We start from the raw sequence: 18118 nt of genomic DNA on the forward strand, positions 1-18118 counted from the left end.
AGCCTGATTACTTCTGAAGTAACAGGGTGACGTTTCAGATTCCTGTTAAAACAGAAATAAATCTACAGAGTCTGTATGCCGGACAGATCTGGGATCGAAATTAAACATGAGGTCATGAGCAGATTCAGGAATGAAACGAGATTTTTTTTATTGTTCTATTTTACAGATTTCTGTAACCTTTGAGCTTTTTGGATGGAAAAAAATAAAAATAAATAAATAAATAAAATAATAATAATAATAATAATAATAATAATAAAATAACCTTATTTCTAAAAAAAGTTGGGATGTTGTGCAAAATGTAAATGTAAACAAAATGCAATGTTGTGCAAACCATTTAAACCCTATATTGTATTGAAAATAGCACAAAGACAACATATCAAATGCTGATTTTATTGTTTTTTTCATTGTTGAAAAATATTTGCCCTTTTTGAATTTGATGCCAACAACATGTTCCATAAAAGTTGGGATGGGGGCAACAAAAGGCTGGTAAATAAACAGGATCCAGAAACGCTGCCACCTTCTCTGGGCCTGAGCTCGTTTAAAATGGACTGAGGGGAAGTGGAAAAGTGTCTTGTGGTCCAACGAATCAACATTTGAAATTCTTTTTGGTAATCATGGACTAAAGACCACTCAGCTTGTTATCAGTGCACAGATCAAAAGCCAGTATTCATGATGGCTTAGGGGGGCATTAGTGCACATGGCATGGGTGACACATCTGTGAAGGCACCATTAATGCTGAACAATATATACAGGTTTAAGGCAGCACATGCTGCCATCCAGATGACGTCTTTTTCAGGGAAGGCCTTGATTATTTCAGAAAGTAAGTGCTGTTTGCTGCATGTAATACAGCAGCTCCATAATAAAAGAGTCCAGGCACTAAACTGGCCTGTCTGCAGTCCAGACCTGTCACCACTGAAAACATCTGGTGCATTATGAAATTAAAAAATATGACAAAGGAGACCCCAAACTGTGGAACAGCTGGAATCCTGTATCAAACAAGATCGGAAAACATTTCACTTTCACACCAAAGCAGTGTCTCCTCAGTTCCCACACGCTTAGAGTGCTGTTAATAGAAGAGGTGATGAAGCACAGCAGTAAACAGGCCCCCGTCCCAACTTTTTCGGAACGTGCTGTTGGCATCAAATTCAAAATGAGCAAATATTGTTCAAAAAACAATAAAATTACCCAGTTTCAGCATTTGATCTGTTGTCTTTGTACTATTTTTCTTTAAAAAAAATGGTTTACATGATTTGCATATTTTTACATTCTATTTTTATTGACATTCTGCACAGTGTCCCAACTTTTTTGAAAATGGGGTTGTAATAATAGTAATAAATTTTATTTATATGGAGCCTTCTCAATCTCAAAATCTCTGTAAAATATAAAAGTAATAAAGAGAAAAAAAAAATCAATAAAACAAGGTTCTAAGAAAAGATTAAAAATCATACAGGACAAGTCAGAGACAGAAACGTTGCTTTTAACAGGCGTATGAAATAAAACGAAGTATTGGTGAGATTTTGAAGAAGAAAGGAGTTATCGTCATTTGTTGGATGCCGTTACAGCAACTGTAGTGGTCGATACTAGATACTGTTAGATACTAGAGCAGTGATAGCCTTTCAGTGTAATGGTGGTGTATCACATTTTATTTAAGATCTTACTGGACAGAGTGACGGTCACTCCTGCCTTCTCCAAATGGTCCCTCAGTGGCTAACTAATATCAAGTTAATGCAAGCTGCCCAGCATTTATAAACAGGAACACTTTGGCAAGAATAAACGCATTCGTTTAAGCAACGCAGAGAAGCTGTGTGGTTTCAGGCCTGGAGGGCTGTATTCAAGCACAGTTTGATGCTTTTTCCACCTGATTCAACTCATCAGCTAATTATCAGGTTCAGTTGGTATGGCAGAGCAGGGAACCCACCAAACTGTGCTGTTTCATACAGTTCCCCACCTCTGAATCATGGAAAGAAGAAAAGCTCAGCAGGGCAAGTGCAACGGACCCCACAGGTTAGCGGTGATGTCTTGAAATGTAACTCTTACCCTTTTCGAAGGCTCATATCTTACGTTTACCGAGAGCCTATCTGGATTAAGCGGTCAACGACGATGGTGATGATGATGATATCTTACATTTTTCTTGGATATTTTCTATTTTTTCCCAAATCAAATCAAATCCCACAATTAGATTTTTCCTTAAACCAAAAGCAGTCATAAATGTAAATGAGCTCCTCAGAACTGTCGAGTGAAAGGCTGGGGAGGAACTGCAGCTGGATGGGCTGATATATGCAAATGCAGTGTTTACTTGCTACTTCAAACTCGACATGAAAGCATGGAAAATGTATTTTTCCATAACATGGACCCTTCTGTTCCTCGTCTTGTTTTTGCTACGTTTTCGACATTTTTGGACATCAAAGCAGAAAGCAAGTGTACATTCCAACAATCAAAAGCAACTCAATACTAAGATTCGTTACTAAACCATACAATCAATTATACATGGAATCATGTAATTATATAGCAATTGTAAAGCTAAATGACAATAACTCCACACTTGTAAAGCATCGCTATTCTTTGGGTGCAGAGGATGTTGTAGGTTTGGTTACCTGGAATCCGGCTGAGGGCTGTTCTGCAGATGGAGGTTTTGTGCGGGCTGGTCGCAGTGGGTTTGTTGGTTGTACTGGTTTCCTGAAAGGTCAGGAAGACTCTGCCCACAGTGCAGTAAAGCACACTCCTCTCCCGCTAGCTCGGACCCGCCATCGTCGTCCGGACAGAAAGACACTCTCCCTTCATTCACTGAAAGCAGCAAACAACAAACTCTTCGTTCATTTCTTCTCCATTTATGTACAGCCGTGTCTATTACAAAGAATCGCTTCTGTAATACGGAAAATTGACACAACAGCTGAAATCACATATCGAAAACAACACAATAGAAAAAGAACATAAATCAATGATGCATGCATCAGCTACTTTAAGGTCACCCACTGCTGAAACAGGTGTTCAATTCCACACATACTATGTATAATCTCCACAGAAAAGCAAGGAACAATAGAACGGGATGGTCTGGAGCGGCTACGCTTGAGCCTGAGGTCACCATGCCCATGCCCATCCCAAATGTGGGCTAGAGGGATATAAAGCCCCCCCAGCATTAGGCTGTAGAGCAGTGGAACTGTGTTCTCTGGAGTGATGGAGCTCCATCCACTACTCATTGGGATGAGTTTGTGATCCAGAACTGACCAGCACTGTGATCAGCTCCTGACCTCACTAATGCTCAGTCAAATCCTCACAGCAATGTTCCAACATCTAGTCTAAAGCCTTCCCAGAAGAGCAGAGGTTGTTACTGCAGAAAAGAGGGGCAAACTCACTATAAACACCCCTCATTTCAGGAGAAGCTGTGGAGGAACGTTTAGATATATCGTGTATAACGAATTAACTAGACGACTAAAACTTCGTATCATTGCTGTCGTAGCGAAATCTTACAACTCCTTAATGGTTTGGTTAGTTATTTAGTTATTTAGCTGTTTGGGAAACTCACTGGCTGACAGAAAAAGAGCATTTCTTCAGTCTTTCAGTCTTTCGTGGAGGAACCAAACACGAGACGAGACGTCTTGCAGCCAAAGATAAATATATCTCTCTCTCTCTCGTGGTCTGACAGGTGGATGAGGTGAGCACTGAGAGACTGACCGCTCCAAACCTACATGGGCCAAAACAGACAGGCCAAAAAGCTGTCCAACCCAAAATCTCCTCTAAACACAATGAAAAACTGACCATTGTGTCGGTCAAGTTACATTTCTCAACAGCCACATTACAGCGAAATTGCACAAACATTTCCAGATCGTCATTTGAGTAGAAAGTAACTTGACACAGGCGGAGTGTGTGGTGGTGAAGTGTGTGGAAACATTTTTCTAAAGAAAAGTGAACTCTCCTCGAGTGCGGGGGCGAGCGCTTGTTATTTCCAGTGAACCTAACTTAATTTCATAAATCAAATTCACTCACATTGATGTTATTAATAATCGTATAACACCCAGTGAAGTCTGAGCTAAACCAGCACCCAAACAAAACATTTAGAAAGAGAGAGAGAAAAAGAAACAGATAAAGAGAGACAGAGAAAAAAAAGAGAGAATGAAATGAAAGAAAATGTGAAACAGAGAAAGAGAGAGAGAAAAAGGAGAAAAAGAATAAGAAAAGAGAATGAATGAAAGTGAGAAACGGGGGAAAAAGAGAGAGAGACCAAGAGAGAGGCAGAAAGAGGCAGAGAGAGGGAGAGAGAGTCAGAGAGAGAGGAAGAGAGAGAGGGAGAGAGATAGGCAGAAAGAGAGAGACAGAGAGAGCCAGAGAGAGAAAGAGAGAGAGACAGAGAGAGAAAGAGAGAGAGACAGAGAGAGAGGAAGAGAGAGAGGCAGAGAGAGGGAGAGAGAGTCAGAGAGAGAGGCAGCAAGAGGCAGAGAGAGAAAGAGCGAGAGAGAGGCAGACAGAGAGAGTGAGAGAGAGAGACAGAGAGAGAGGAAGAGAGAGAGGCAGAAAGAGAGACAGAAAGAGAGGGAGAGAAAGAGGCAGAAAGAGAGGCAGAGAGAGAGCCAGAGTGAGAAAGAGAGAGAGACAGAGAGAGAGGAAGAGAGAGAGGCAGAAAGAGAGACAGAAAGAGAGGGAGAGAAAGAGGCAGAAAGAGACAGAGAGAGAGGAAGAGAGAAAGGCAGAAAGAGAGGGAGAGGCAGAAAGAGAAAGAGAGGCAGAAAGAGAGGCAGAGAGAGTGGTAGAGAGAGGCAGAAAGAGAGACAGAGAGAGAGGGAGAGAGAAAGAGAGAGAGGCAGAGAGAGAGGAAGAGAGAGAGGCAGAAAGAGAGGCAGAGAGAGAGGCAGAGAGAGAGTCAGAGAAAGAGGCAGAAAGAGAGACAGAAAGAAAGAGAGAGAGGCAGAAAGAGAGACAGAAAGAGAGGGAGAGAGAGAGGCAGAGAGAGAGGCAGAGAGAGAGGCAGAAAGAGAGACAGAGAGAGAGGAAGAGAGAGAGGCAGAAAGAGAGGCAGAGAGAGAGGCAGAGAGAGAGGGAGAGAGAGTCAGAGAGAGAGGCAGCAAGAGGCAGAGAGAAAGAGAGAGAGGCAGAAAGAGAGGGAGAGAGAGAGGCAGAGAGAGAGGCAGAAAGAGAGGCAGAGTGGCAGAGAGAGAGGAAGAGAGAGAGGCAGAAAGAGAGACAGAAAGAGAGGAAGAGAGAGAGGGAGAGAGAAAGAGAGAGAGGCAGAAAGAGAGACAGAAAGAGAGGGAGAGAGAGAGGCAGAGAGAGAGGCAGAGAGAGAGGCAGAAAGAGAGGCAGAGAGGCAGAGAGAGAGGCAGAGAGAGAGGCAGAGAGAGAGGCAGAAAGAGAGGCAGAGAGGCAGAGAGAGAGGCAGAGAGAGAGGCAGAGAGAGAGGCAGAAAGAGAGGCAGAGAGGCAGAGAGAGAGGAAGAGCGAGAGGCAGAAAGAGAGACAGAAAGAGAGGAAGAGGGAGAGGGAGAGAGAAAGAGAGAGAGGCAGAAAGAGAGACAGAAAGAGAGAGGCAGAGAGAGAGGCAGAGAGAGAGGCGGAGTGGTATCAGTGAGACCGTGAGGTTTAAGCGAGTCTCTGAGGTTGTGTAAAACTGTAAAACTCAAACTGGCCCCGCTCCGCTCTATAAACAGAAGGAACACTCTCTTTCACTCCTGTTCCGTTTTTCAGAGAACACAAACGATTCTGTTCATCAAACGTTGGATCGTTCCTGTTTGGCCGAGCGACTCTGCTCTTGGAACATCAAGCTGCGCTGGTGTGCAACATCACTGCTGGCCCAACCACAGCTGGGCAGCTCTAAATTCATCCAGAGGGAGCTGAGTGGCTCATTAAAGCTGAAGTTTGGAATCCTGATGGTCTCACTGAGCAAGGATTCAGCGTTTGTGGTGCTTTCATTTAGCGAAAGGGGAGAGCATAAGCGCTGGGACGCTGAGCTCTGCTCGGCTTAAAAGCGAAATCTGAGAAATCTTAATACGTTTTTTGTAAGTGCTCAAATTATTACACAACGGTGGTTGACTGCGATGCGTTGATGAAATAGTCTGGCACGTTTGGCACAACGTCACATTCAAAATGGACAAAAACAACAGACATATTTAAAACTTTAAGATGCTCTGTGATCTGTTTGTCATTAAGTTTATGACAGACTGTCAGAAACCACAGAAGCAAGTCTACTAGAAATAGTTCAGAGTACTAGTAGAACTCGATTTGAGGCAAGATGTATGGTATTGTGTGTATGCAGTTTACACTCCTGTGCCAAAAAAACTGCCCAAGCCCAGAATATAATGGCTTTTCCTGATGGTTTTGACCCGGTTAGAGTCCAGATTTGAGCCCTATAGCAGAAATCACTAATAGGTGGGCTGCGGTCCAAGTCCGGACCCCGACGCTGTCCTATGCGGAGCTGGACTGATAAACTATGGAGAATGATTTAATTTTGATGGGCTCGTCCTATTTTAATCTGCATAACTTGCCTAGCCATGATGATATGGATTCAGCAGTCCGGGAAACTCACAGACCAATCACAATAAATATCGGACATGACGCTACTCAGCCAATCAGATCTGTTCAATACGATGAGCACTGAGACTTGAGTGAGTGACACACATACAGCAGAGGGACGAGGCGAGAAACAGCAGTCAGAGAAGAAAGTGAGTCAGAGGGAAGTTATTTCACATGACGTGCTCTAATAAATACTGTTGAAATCTGACTGAATTGGACTTTATATGATTTGATATCAGTTGTTGACTGTATAAGATGTTGATATTCCTACTCGGCTACTTCAGTAAACAGTATATGGCACTGAGTCATAATACAAGTTAGACATTATGATGTTCTGGACCTTTGCTTGAGGAAATTTTCTCTAACCGGACCTTATTGAATTTTAATTAAATACCCCTCTCACAGAGTGTCAGAAACCACAGAAGCCAAAAAACTAGCCAAGCCCCGAATATAATGTTTTTTACTGATGGTTTTGACCTGGTCAGAGTCCAGATTTAAGTCCTATAGAGAAGATCTGATCTCATATTAAAAGCACACTTGTTTGGCAGTGTTTTCCAACTGCTTGAAGCCATCAATGCTGAGTGGAACAATACTGACTGTCCTTTGTGTAAAATGAGAGAAAAGCTGTTCAGACTATTAAAAGCTCAATGTTTTGCCATTTTGGACTTCCGTCTTCCTTTTGTCCAGAAGTGTACACAGAGCCAATGGGTGAAGTTTACGCTTCTGTGATATGTTATCTAAATAAGCCTCGTAGCTCCAGCGCAAAACTTCAGAAACCAAACACGTCTTGGTGGATCAGCAACATTTGGTATAAGGGGTAAATCTGTGAAAACTGATTTTACACCAAGCTACCACTTTAAAAGCACATCTGATAAAGTTAAGAAACGGTGGAGGGAGGACATGGCGATGGAAGACTGGGAGTCAGGTTTGAATAATATCAATACAATGTATAAAGAAATGGGCATAGGTGGCACCGGACACCACACCAGTTATATAAATGGAACCTAATGGCAGTAGATTCCTGTTGGAGATGTGAAGAAGGTGGTGCCTCCATTCTGCATGCACTCTGGCAAGAATATCACCATCCATCCATTTTCTAATCCGCTTCTCCGTCAGGGTGAACTACATGACAGATTGTCATGTAGTTTTATCACAATAACAATAATACTGTCATACTGCCCAGCCCTAATGCAGATGATCACAGACTTATTCCTAGGTTCAGATTTTAGGTAAGACGGTAAAATACAGAGCTGGGCCTTGAAAGCATTTCTCTTTCTCTTGTCATATGACGAGAAAATGTTTCATCTCTGCAGGTTTTAAACGACAGCATCACACAATACACAGCCAGCCCATGACAAACATACGACTCTAGTGATTTAACCCTTGTGTGGTGTTCAGGTCTGCAGGACCCATTTTCAGTGTCTTCAATCTGTTCACCCTCCACACATTTACATTATACATGTGGTGTTGGGCTGAACCCGCAGGGAATAAAAGTGTGGAGGTGCTGTGTCCTTCACTCTGTTCTCCTCCTACATGGCCTGTTGTTTGTGTGTGTGTGTGTGTGTGTGTGTGTGTGTGTGTGTGTGTGTGTGTGTGTGTGTGTGTGTGTGTGTGTGTGTTTGTTTGAATGAGGGTGGACAACATGGACAGGCTGCTGACTGGCTACAGCTGCTAAAGGAGAACCCTATGCTGGACACTTGTGATATTTTAAACATCTGGCATTTTTACATGCATTTTTCTGGCTGTATTGATTTAAAAAGCCAACAATACAGTGGGTTCAGCTGACCACTGAGTAACAAACACATCACCACCACACAAGGGTTAATTTCATATCTGAGGCAAATATCCTCTAGTAATGCGCAGTTAAAAAGCTGTATATTTAACACACACCTAAAGTTCCCTCTTGGCTCTTGCAGAGCTGGAAAATGTTCAATGAGGAAAATAGCAGCTCACATCAAAGCTCTAAACAAAGTGAAAAATAACTGTATCACTGAGAGTCTTCCATTAATGGCCTACATTTGTGTGCCAACTGCAAATCTGTCATTACGCTTGTCTCTCACCATTCCTTTTATTTGACTAATTTTCTTTGCACACACTCTTCATGAAGCACATGTTCGGCTCCACTGGTACTGATTAATGGACAACACTGAAAAATGTCCAAGTTCAGAGCAAAAAACAGGACCTCATGGAAATGATGACAAGGGAGAAAATGTGTTCCACTAAGCTGCTGAGATTCTGTGTAAAGCAAATGTAGCTAGACATTATCAGTTTTTTAGGCAGGAGTATCTGCTGGATGTGTTGCATTACTTAGTAGTTTGGCTGGCTGGAGTGGTTTTTTGCACATGCGGTCTTTCAGGCCTTTTTCCTCAAAAGGAAAAACTCCCTAGGAGCATGAAGAAAAAACACTAAGAGGAGACTTAAATGAACATTTCTGGCCACCTTTGCATTTTGCACTTTGCATTTTGTAGTAACATCAGGCATTATCGCTTTAATGTACAGGAAACATTAGTCCACAAACATTCCTATATTGTGCAAGAGGAAATATTAGTCCATCAACAACCTCAAGATACACATCTATTCACTAAAGTAGAAGATATTAATCCATAAATAACCTTAATAAAACTCCTACAAATCACATTGAGAGACATTAATCCATAAACGATTTATCAGAGCCAAAGTATTCAAAAGTGTCTCTAAATATTAAAGTCTGTAAGTCGCAAAAACTGATTTATACACAAAGTGACAGAGCAAGCAATGCAGCAGGTGACTGTCCAATTTCACTACACGTGTAGACACATTACTTTTTTATTATTATAAATGTATTTTTTTATAGTGAATCACGCTTTATGTTCCATGATTTTGCATCTGTATGCGACAACTGTACAAATGTCAACGATACATTTTAAATCTGACTTTTTACATCTGAAGATGGCTGGAAGTTCAAGGTAGAGATGTGAGATGATCAGTCTGACCCAAATATAAAAAACCTTAATAAGTAAAAAATAGTAATAAAAAAATATACACAGTAGTTTGATGAAAGAAGGAAATGCACTACATTGTCCCTTCCTGGATCGGGGCCTTGTCGTGGTGGAAGGGCTTGTGTGGTCTAGGGATCTTCAGAGTTAAGTCCTTGGGAGCAATTTGCTCCTGGTGGGTCTTCCAGGGCGAACAGGTCTGGAGTGAAGACCCAGACAAACACGATCCAAAAAAACCCACCATGAAAAACGGGCACAGAACAACGTGTGCCCTTCCCGGGATAGGGTCACCGGGGCCTAACCCCTGGGGGTAGTGTCCCCCGGCGAGCGCCTGGTGGCCGGGCAGCCCAAGTAACCCAGCTGGGCTCAGCCCGAAGAAGCAATGTGGGGGGACCGTGTGGGCCTACCACCTGCAAGGTCCAGCATGGGGGGAGCGGTGCAGTGCTGCACAGGCAGTGGGAGATTGCAGGGGGGCCTTTGGCGGCCTAGGCCTTTGCAGCAGAAACTGGCTCTTGGCACATGGAATGTAATTTCACTGGGGGGAAGGAGCCAGAGCTTGTGCGGGAGGTTGAGAGGTACCAACTAGATATAGTTGTGCTCACCTCCACCCACAGCGTTGGCTCTGGAATCAAACTCCTTAATAGGGGTTGGTCCCTCTCCTACTCAGGGGTTGCACAGGGTGAGAGGTGCTGGGTGGGAGTGGGGATACTCACAAGTCCCCAGCTGGCGGCCGTGCAGTTGGAGTTTGTCCCAGTGGACAAGAGGATCGCCTCAATGCAAATTAAAATTGCAGAGAGGAAAACTCTGACTGCTGTGTGTGCTTATGCACCAAACAACAGGTCAGAGTATTTGGCCTTCTTGGAGCGACTGGGCGGGGTTCTGGAGCCTACAGACTCCATAGTCTTACTGGGGGACTTCAATGCTCATGTTGGCAATGACTAGGAGACCTGGAGAGGCGTGATTGGGAACAATGGTCTGCCCGATCTAAACCCGAATGGTGAATTGTTATTGGACTTCTGTGCCAGGCATGGATTGTCCATAACAAACACCAAGATGGAACACAAGGATGTTCATAAGTGTATTTGAACTCCCACCTCTGGAAGAGCTTTTCTCATGTCCCGGGGGAGGTAGGGGACATGGAGTCTGAATGGACCCTGTCCAAAACCTCTATTGTGGAAGCTGCTAGACATAGCTGTGGCCAAAAGCTTGTGGGTGCCTGTCGGGGCGGTAACTCAAGAACCCCCTGGTAGACACCAGTGGTGAGGCAGGCCGTCAAGCTGAAGAAAGAAGCCTTTAGGCACTGGATGGCCCGAAGGACTCCCAACTCAGCAGAGAAGTACCGACAGATGAAAAAGCAAAAAAGCAAAATCCAGGGCGTGGGAGGAGTTTGGCAAAGCCATGGAAAAAGACTTTCGGTCGGCTTCAAAGAGGTTCTGGACAACTATCCGGCACCTCAGGAGTGATCGGGGTGGCTGCGCCCAAGCTGTATTTGGCAAGGGTGGAGAAACTCTGAATTCAAATGAGGAAATTGTCGGTTGGTGGAAGGAGCACTTTGAAGAACTCCTTAATCCAGGAGACATGCCTCCCTTACAGGAGTCAGGGCCGGAGTCCTCTGGTGTGTTGAACCCCAAATTGAGGAGGAAGAATGCAGATTCTGTCCCGGCCGTGGAACAATGGACCAGCTTTTCACCCTCTCGCGGATTGTTGAGGGGGCCTGGGAGTTTGCCAATCCAGTCTACATGTGTTTTGTGGATTTGGAGGAGGCTTAGGACCGGGTTCCCAGAGATATCTTGTGGGAGGTCCTCCAGGAGTATGGGGTGCCGGGGCTACTACTCCGGGCCATTCAACCTCTGTACTCCCAGAGTGAGAGCTGTGTCCGTATACTCAGCATTAAGTCAGACCCTTTCAGTATTAGCGTTGGGCTCCGGCAGGGTTGTGCCCTGTCTCCACTCCTGTGGTGAAAAGGGAGCTGAGCCATAAGGCAAAGCTCTCTGTTTACCGGTCAGTCTACATCCCGACCCTCACCTATGGTCATGAGCTGTGGGTAATGACCAAAAGAATGACATCATGAATACAAGTGGTGGAAATTAGCTTTCTTTGCAGGGTGGTGGGATACACACTACTTGATAGGGTGAGAAGCTCCGGGGTGGTTCGGGCATCTGATTCGGATGCCCCCCGGACGCCTCCCGGTGGGGTGTACCAGGCACGGCCTACTGGGATAAGGCCTCGGGGTCGACTTAGGACCTGCTGGAGGGATTACATCTCCAAGTTGGCCTGGGAGCGGCTTGGGGTCCCTGGGAATGGGCTGGAGGATGTTCCAGGCGACAGGGTCATGTGGGATTCTCTGCTCACCCGACTGCTACCACGACCCTATCTGGATTAATGATGATGATGATGATGATGATGACCACATTGTCAAACTTCATAAACCCAAAATTTCTAGTTTCACATTTGTCCAACTCAAAGAACTATGATGCAGCCAAACTCATGCATACTACCTGTATAAAGTCATCAAGCATGAAGTTAGCACACAGCATTCTCTCAGCTTACAGTACATTATCTATGGAAAGTCAGCACACAGTCGCAGTATACTGTCTATGATGATCTTAATGGCCAACTTTAACTGACTTTCAATGTAAACGTCAGCATCATCAGATCACTAGCAAACAGGAAATGAAAGGCAGGCAAGATTCTTTTTTTTCACTCTCCATGCTAAATGGCTGCTCTTGTAGAAATGCACTGCTCTGTAAAGTGTTTAGTGTTGTGTTATGTGTCATTATATTCAGCATTGTGTGTGTCTGCACTGTGACTGTATTTAGAACATCTTGTTTATCCCTACACGGTCACGTCTGTCACACCTGTCACTTGTCATGTATAGGCGGAGCCTAATCTTGGCATCAGTCCTGCTATAGAACTGCATCAGTCCAGCTTCTTATGGGGCTGGCTGGGTGTCTGGTACCTGTGCGCAAACTAATAAACTTCACTTCTCCAGACACACGGCTGGTGCCCTGGTTAAGTCAGGCTTTGGATTCCTCACTCTTCACAGTGTTCTTAGAAAATGAGCCCAGAACCACCATGTATTCTTAGAAACGTTTGTCGTTCCCACTCTGTTGTTTTGCAAGCTATTAAAATTCACTCTGCTGTCAAATCTAATTTCGCCATTGAGACATCATCATGGACCTGCTTTGGATGACGGCCCTGTGTGTGTGAAAATAAATATTTATCACAATAAGTCCTTGTATTGCCAGAAGAGGCGAGTGAAGGTAATGGTTAGAGCTGATGTGGAAGCAGCAGCGACGAGCGGAGAGGGCCAGAAGCCGCAGGAATGCCTGACACAGATCTGTTTTACAGATTTCAAAAAATTGCCCAATACCAAATCTGGAGCCCTGAGACACAAACTATTGTTTAAATTCTGGGCTCGGGTGGCAGGCTGTGAAAAATAGCTTCTCTTTTTCCACAATCGTGATGAGAAGCCAATTCTGACTCCCTTTGGCCCTGGACACTGAAAATCTGGTGGACGTCGGAGAACAAGAGGAACTCCCTGTCCTAGCATCTTTACCTGGACACAAACACAGAGCTTCTACAGAGCTTTTAACAAACAGCCCATCATCACATTGCACTTGAACTCCTATTACAATTTACCAGTACCTGTACAAACTTCTAATTTTCTGGATAATCTTTACATTATACAGAGTTATGTACCTACTTTGTTCTCATATATAATAATCTGTTTATATTTAACGTAAATGCTAGTCTATTTCTCTTTTTTTTCCGACAATCCTCGACTGCTGTGTTTTTCTTATTCCACTATCTAGACCTTTCATACAGAGTTATGCTACAGCAAATAAAACTGAATTGAAGCAAGGAATTGTAGAAAACAGCCAGGCATTCAAATTGAGCAGGAGTGACTCAGAGAGCCCTCTGATGAAAGCCCTGACGGGGAATTCAGATTCCTTGATGATCGCGTTCATCCAGCAGAGGGATTCACACATCCATTCACAGGGAACGAGAACAAGGGGAAGGGCCTGGGATCAAAAATTCAAGGCAACATTGGGCCTCATGTTCTGCATTTCGTGTTCCCGTGAAAATACTCCAGTCCAAACGCTCCAGCAACGCTGCCAAGGTACATCGATTCATATCAGATCCATACTGAGTATATATATGGGGAAAGGGGGGAGCGCAGCAATTTAAAGCTTTGATGCATTAACAGAATTAGTCACAGCCAGACTCAAAGATGTATGGCCTCTTGCTCAGAGCCCAGTGCTGCATTTTGCCAATACTGGAGGTGCAATGGTGGTTTTTTAGCATTGAGAAGCTGCTAAAAACCTTGACTATGACTACAACAATGCATTAATCCTACTGTAGAATGTAATTAAAAAAAAAACGTCTGTGCAACAAGTGATAGAAGCAATCTGTGACAATAAAGGAACAGAAGCCACATCACCCCTACACTGCGTTCCAAAGCCTGGGCTGCACCCAAGGTAGGCTACGTTTCTCAGCCGCTAAAATGCTTTTTAAAGTAAACAGTGTGTTGTTTGAAGCAAACTATACACTAACAATACATTTCATCAACGTCCTTTCTCAATTCATTGTTGCAATGCCACTCTATATAGTGCTGTTCCTAGGAGCCAAAGCAGTCTAGCAATCAAAAACATCCAGTGGCTCCGCCCCCCCCCCCAGCCCAGAAATACACATTGGACCAGTGTTGCAGTCAAGGCATCTTGTTCTGTCTGTTCTACGCTGCACACTCTCAGTAAATAACCTTCTTTATTGCTCGTATTTTGTGCAGTGAGGATATGAACTTTGTAATATGAGCAATAAATGTCACACTGTGTAAGGATGTCCATCATTATACATTTGCATATGAGTGGAATCACAATAGAGCTGGACTGAACAAGTCTCAAGACACTGGCAGTCAACTGTTCGCGTGTACCGCAAAGTAGCACAGCTTTTACTGTTCTAGCTGCTTACTCCAGTATACTGGGTTTAAAATGAATCAGTTCAAGTGTAAAATTCCTGTTCACTACATGTTAAAAAAGTATTCAGGCACCCCTTCTAATTAGTGAATTCAGCTCCTTTAAGGTAGAGTTACATTATGATATCAGAGTCATTTCGGTATCAGCAGATTAACAGCATTGGATAGATGCTTAAATTCGACCAACATTTCAATCTGATATTTAATGGCATATTTACGCTGCTCTGACAGAGCAGAATGTTTAGATGATGCTGAGCTTCTGTGCTAAAATATCTACATTTTAGTCCCAATTTTAACATTTTGTTTGTGTATCAGCATCAGCACGGACAGACTTGTACATGAAAAATATTGGAAAGATACCAACACTGGCCCCCAAAACAGGTGCATCCCATGTTGAATTGCACACATACGGCTTGAACAATCTCCTTAGAAAAGCACTGCCGAAATAGGACGGACCACAGCAGCTGTACATGAGCCTAAGGTCACCATGCCCAATACCAAGCATGGGCTAGACGGGTATAAAGCCCCCCAGCACTGGGCAGTGGAGCAGTGGAACTGTGTTCTCTGGAGTGATGGAGCTCCATCTAATATCTTTGGGATAAGCTAGAGCTGCACTTGTGGTCTAGACATAGGTAGAAGGAAGGGACAAGCCCCCAATTACTACCCATGCTTTCAGAAGAAACGTTGGAAGACCAGGTGTGGTGTCGACACATAAATCAGAATTTTCACCAAATTATTTCCTTCACTATAAGCATGAGGAAGGATTAAACCTTAAACAGGACAATAATTAGGTTTAAGAGCAACTGTGAGATTTACAGAATGATGAAGGACAAAGGAAGCACACTTGAAGAAGAGCACTAGGAGAGAAAAGTGGACAGAGTATGTGCTTCCAACCCAGCAGCTCTTACGCTGCAACTGGAAAACGTACAAAAGACAGCGAGGATGTTTCAGATGGTTGAGCGCAAAGAGGCTTTTCCCACCTCTGATCCGAGCTGCATGAAAGCGCAGGAGAGATGCAGCAGGCTTGCTAGTGTTCAGCCTCCATTAGCCATGACATGGTCAGGCTCCGGGGAGAGCCAGCAGCACCCGGGGGCTAAGCAGAGCCTCTGTGTGATGAAGAGCAGGCAGATGTGCTGGCAATGTCTGTAGAAACACGGCCAGATCACAGCACACACACAACACACCCCGCCGCAAGAACAAGAGAGGGACTGACGTTTGCTCTCACAGAGAAATGAAACAGCCAGGAGAGGGTTTGATGAGGCGGCTTCCGTAATAGAGTATTACATACTTATTACAGAACGATCCCTGTAATAGAGCATCGTAACAAATCATGTATAAGCTCTGTTGTACTGTATACACATAATGACTGGTAGTGCAGAATGCTTGGTCAGTCATCTCTGACTTTGCCCCAGTCCCATTTCTGATTTTCACCCCTACCCCCTTGTTTTCGAGTGTCACCATAACCCCTTAGAACTGAGTTACAGGGCAGTGGTTGAGATCTTTCTCTATGAAATGAGATATAAATAAAAGAGCTCTCAAATAAAAGAGCATCACTTCATTAACAGCTACCAGCGCTGCTCTGTGGGCGACCCTGCCCGTCTGCAGGGACAGCAGAGGAGGGGAAAGTTCAGCTCCTCACTGCTGGGCTTTAGTTACATTTAGGGGTCATAAGCCTTCAAAGAGGGGGGCAATTATTTATTATCACCCCCCACTAATTCTTCAGTGATATGAAGCTGAAGCTCGGATATTCCCCAGATTCTCGTTAAAATTTTCCCGTTCCACCTTAAACAGAGCAGCATTTACTTTCTGGCGCTTCAGGCGTCAGAACTGCTGGACTATTTAAGGTGGAACGGGAAAGTTAGCTAGCTACTGAGACGTTAGTGTATTATTTGCAATGTTTTATGCTTGTTTTAAAGAAAATGACCACAGTAAGTTGAAACAACATTAAATATAATATAATATAATATAATATAATATAATATAATATAATATAATATAATATAATACAGTGGTTATAATAATTTTTTAATGGAGAAAATTCTCAAATTTGTGGGTTTGATCTTTTGTGCTGCCATCTTCTCATAACTCTCTGTTTGGAGTCTCTGAAAACCCCCCCGTTTGGAGGGCCAACACTTCACCCCACCCCTCTATCTCAACAAGAATCGGGACACCCTACCCCTAGACGTGAACCTGCAAATGGGAGGGCTAAGAGCTAAGAGGTAGGGGCGAGGGGTGAAATGGGATTGGGCCTATATGTCTAGATTTTGCTGTTGGATGCTGTAGTTTAGTTCATGAAGGTTTCCTGAATTCTTTATTTTAAATAAAGTGTAAAATACATATTATTATGATTATTTATACTTCCAGGTACTACTGCTAATACTGATAATTAGGGGTGTCATGACATTTAAATTGGATGTACAATTAAATTGGATCACTTGGGGCTCTCGACCACCAAAGTTTATCATCCCGCGCTTACGAGTCCGATCCCTGGCAATGCCATAGGGATTGCAGACAATTCCAAAAATATTCAGAGTTATCTTACAGCACACATAACGACTAGAGGTGCGTACTGGTTCTACTGGAGCGTGTTATATTCATCTTGCTGTATCTATATTTTCATATTTGACAGAAGTGGAAGATCATGAATGTTTACTGGATACTGAGAAATAAACTGTATAACACATCATTATTGTTAATATTATTATAATCATTTTTATTGCTGAGGTGACATTTTACACTCGTACGATTTTTGGTACTATTAACTGTAAACTTGTCTATCTCAAGAAGATACGTTGATCTTTTGTTAATAATCACTACATTTCTATTATTGTTGTTGTTATTGTTGTTAATATTATTAATACTGTTTCGATAACAACAATTTGATGAAAAATAGTACCAGCTTTAAGCATTTTGACTAACATAGAAGAGACTCTCGCTCCGGTACAGTAGGAACAGGACGCCACCCAAAACCCTCAGAGTTTTTATTCATCCACTAACCCCTGCAACCCCCCCCCCCCAAAAAAAACCTCTGCATCTGAGCCACAGATGGGCCGGGCCTTATTAAATGTAATTGCCGGTAATCTGGGGCGATTTTTTATTTCAGTGACACTTCATTTTCTATAATTCTCGCCTCCCTCCTTTCAAGTCACCTAAGCAGTGTGTTAAGTGCTGGAGTGAGACGCACTTGTGCCAGCGCTTAATGTTTTCAAGTCTTCCGAGATGCGAGCAATGAAAAGCAGATGTTTGAAGGCAAGCATTCACAGAAGTACTGTACAACACAACAGTGAGTGTGTGTGTGTGTGTGTGTGGAAATGGGGGCGTCAATCCTGATGCACGTCAAACATCTGAACCCGAGTTACAACAAGCTGCCAAAAACCACATGACAGATGCATGTGGAAATCCGGCATGACACTTCAACTCCGTCCACTTCACTGCCATAAATCACAACATCAGCTCTGAAACAGTTAATAATGAGCCTCTAACCGCCTCACTGCCTCAACATTGCTGAGGATGGTTTCCCCTTTTCAGCCCTGGCTCCTCTCAGTGGTTCTAACCGTTGTTCTGAAGGAGATTTTCCTCGTCACTGTTGTGCTTGACCTGTTCACTAGAGGTCTGATGCTGTTTTCCAGAAACTTCTTTTTGTCTTGACTTGAGATCTGACAGGTCAA

General features: G+C 43.6%; 1 protein-coding gene across 1 annotated transcript in view; it reads right to left on the bottom strand.

Moving 5' to 3' along the window:
- The window catches only part of LOC108439403 (zinc finger protein GLIS1), a 174146-nt gene that overhangs the window by 103019 nt on the left and 53009 nt on the right, over positions 1 to 18118 (bottom strand). Inside the window, exon 3 of the mRNA XM_037535729.1 lies at positions 2595 to 2784. Within this exon, the coding sequence (XP_037391626.1) occupies positions 2595 to 2784 (190 nt within the window). The remainder of the gene's footprint in view (positions 1 to 2594; positions 2785 to 18118) is intronic.

The sequence above is a fragment of the Pygocentrus nattereri genome, chromosome 28 (genome assembly GCF_015220715.1).
Source record: "Pygocentrus nattereri isolate fPygNat1 chromosome 28, fPygNat1.pri, whole genome shotgun sequence".
Classification (NCBI taxonomy): Eukaryota; Metazoa; Chordata; class Actinopteri; order Characiformes; family Serrasalmidae; genus Pygocentrus; species Pygocentrus nattereri.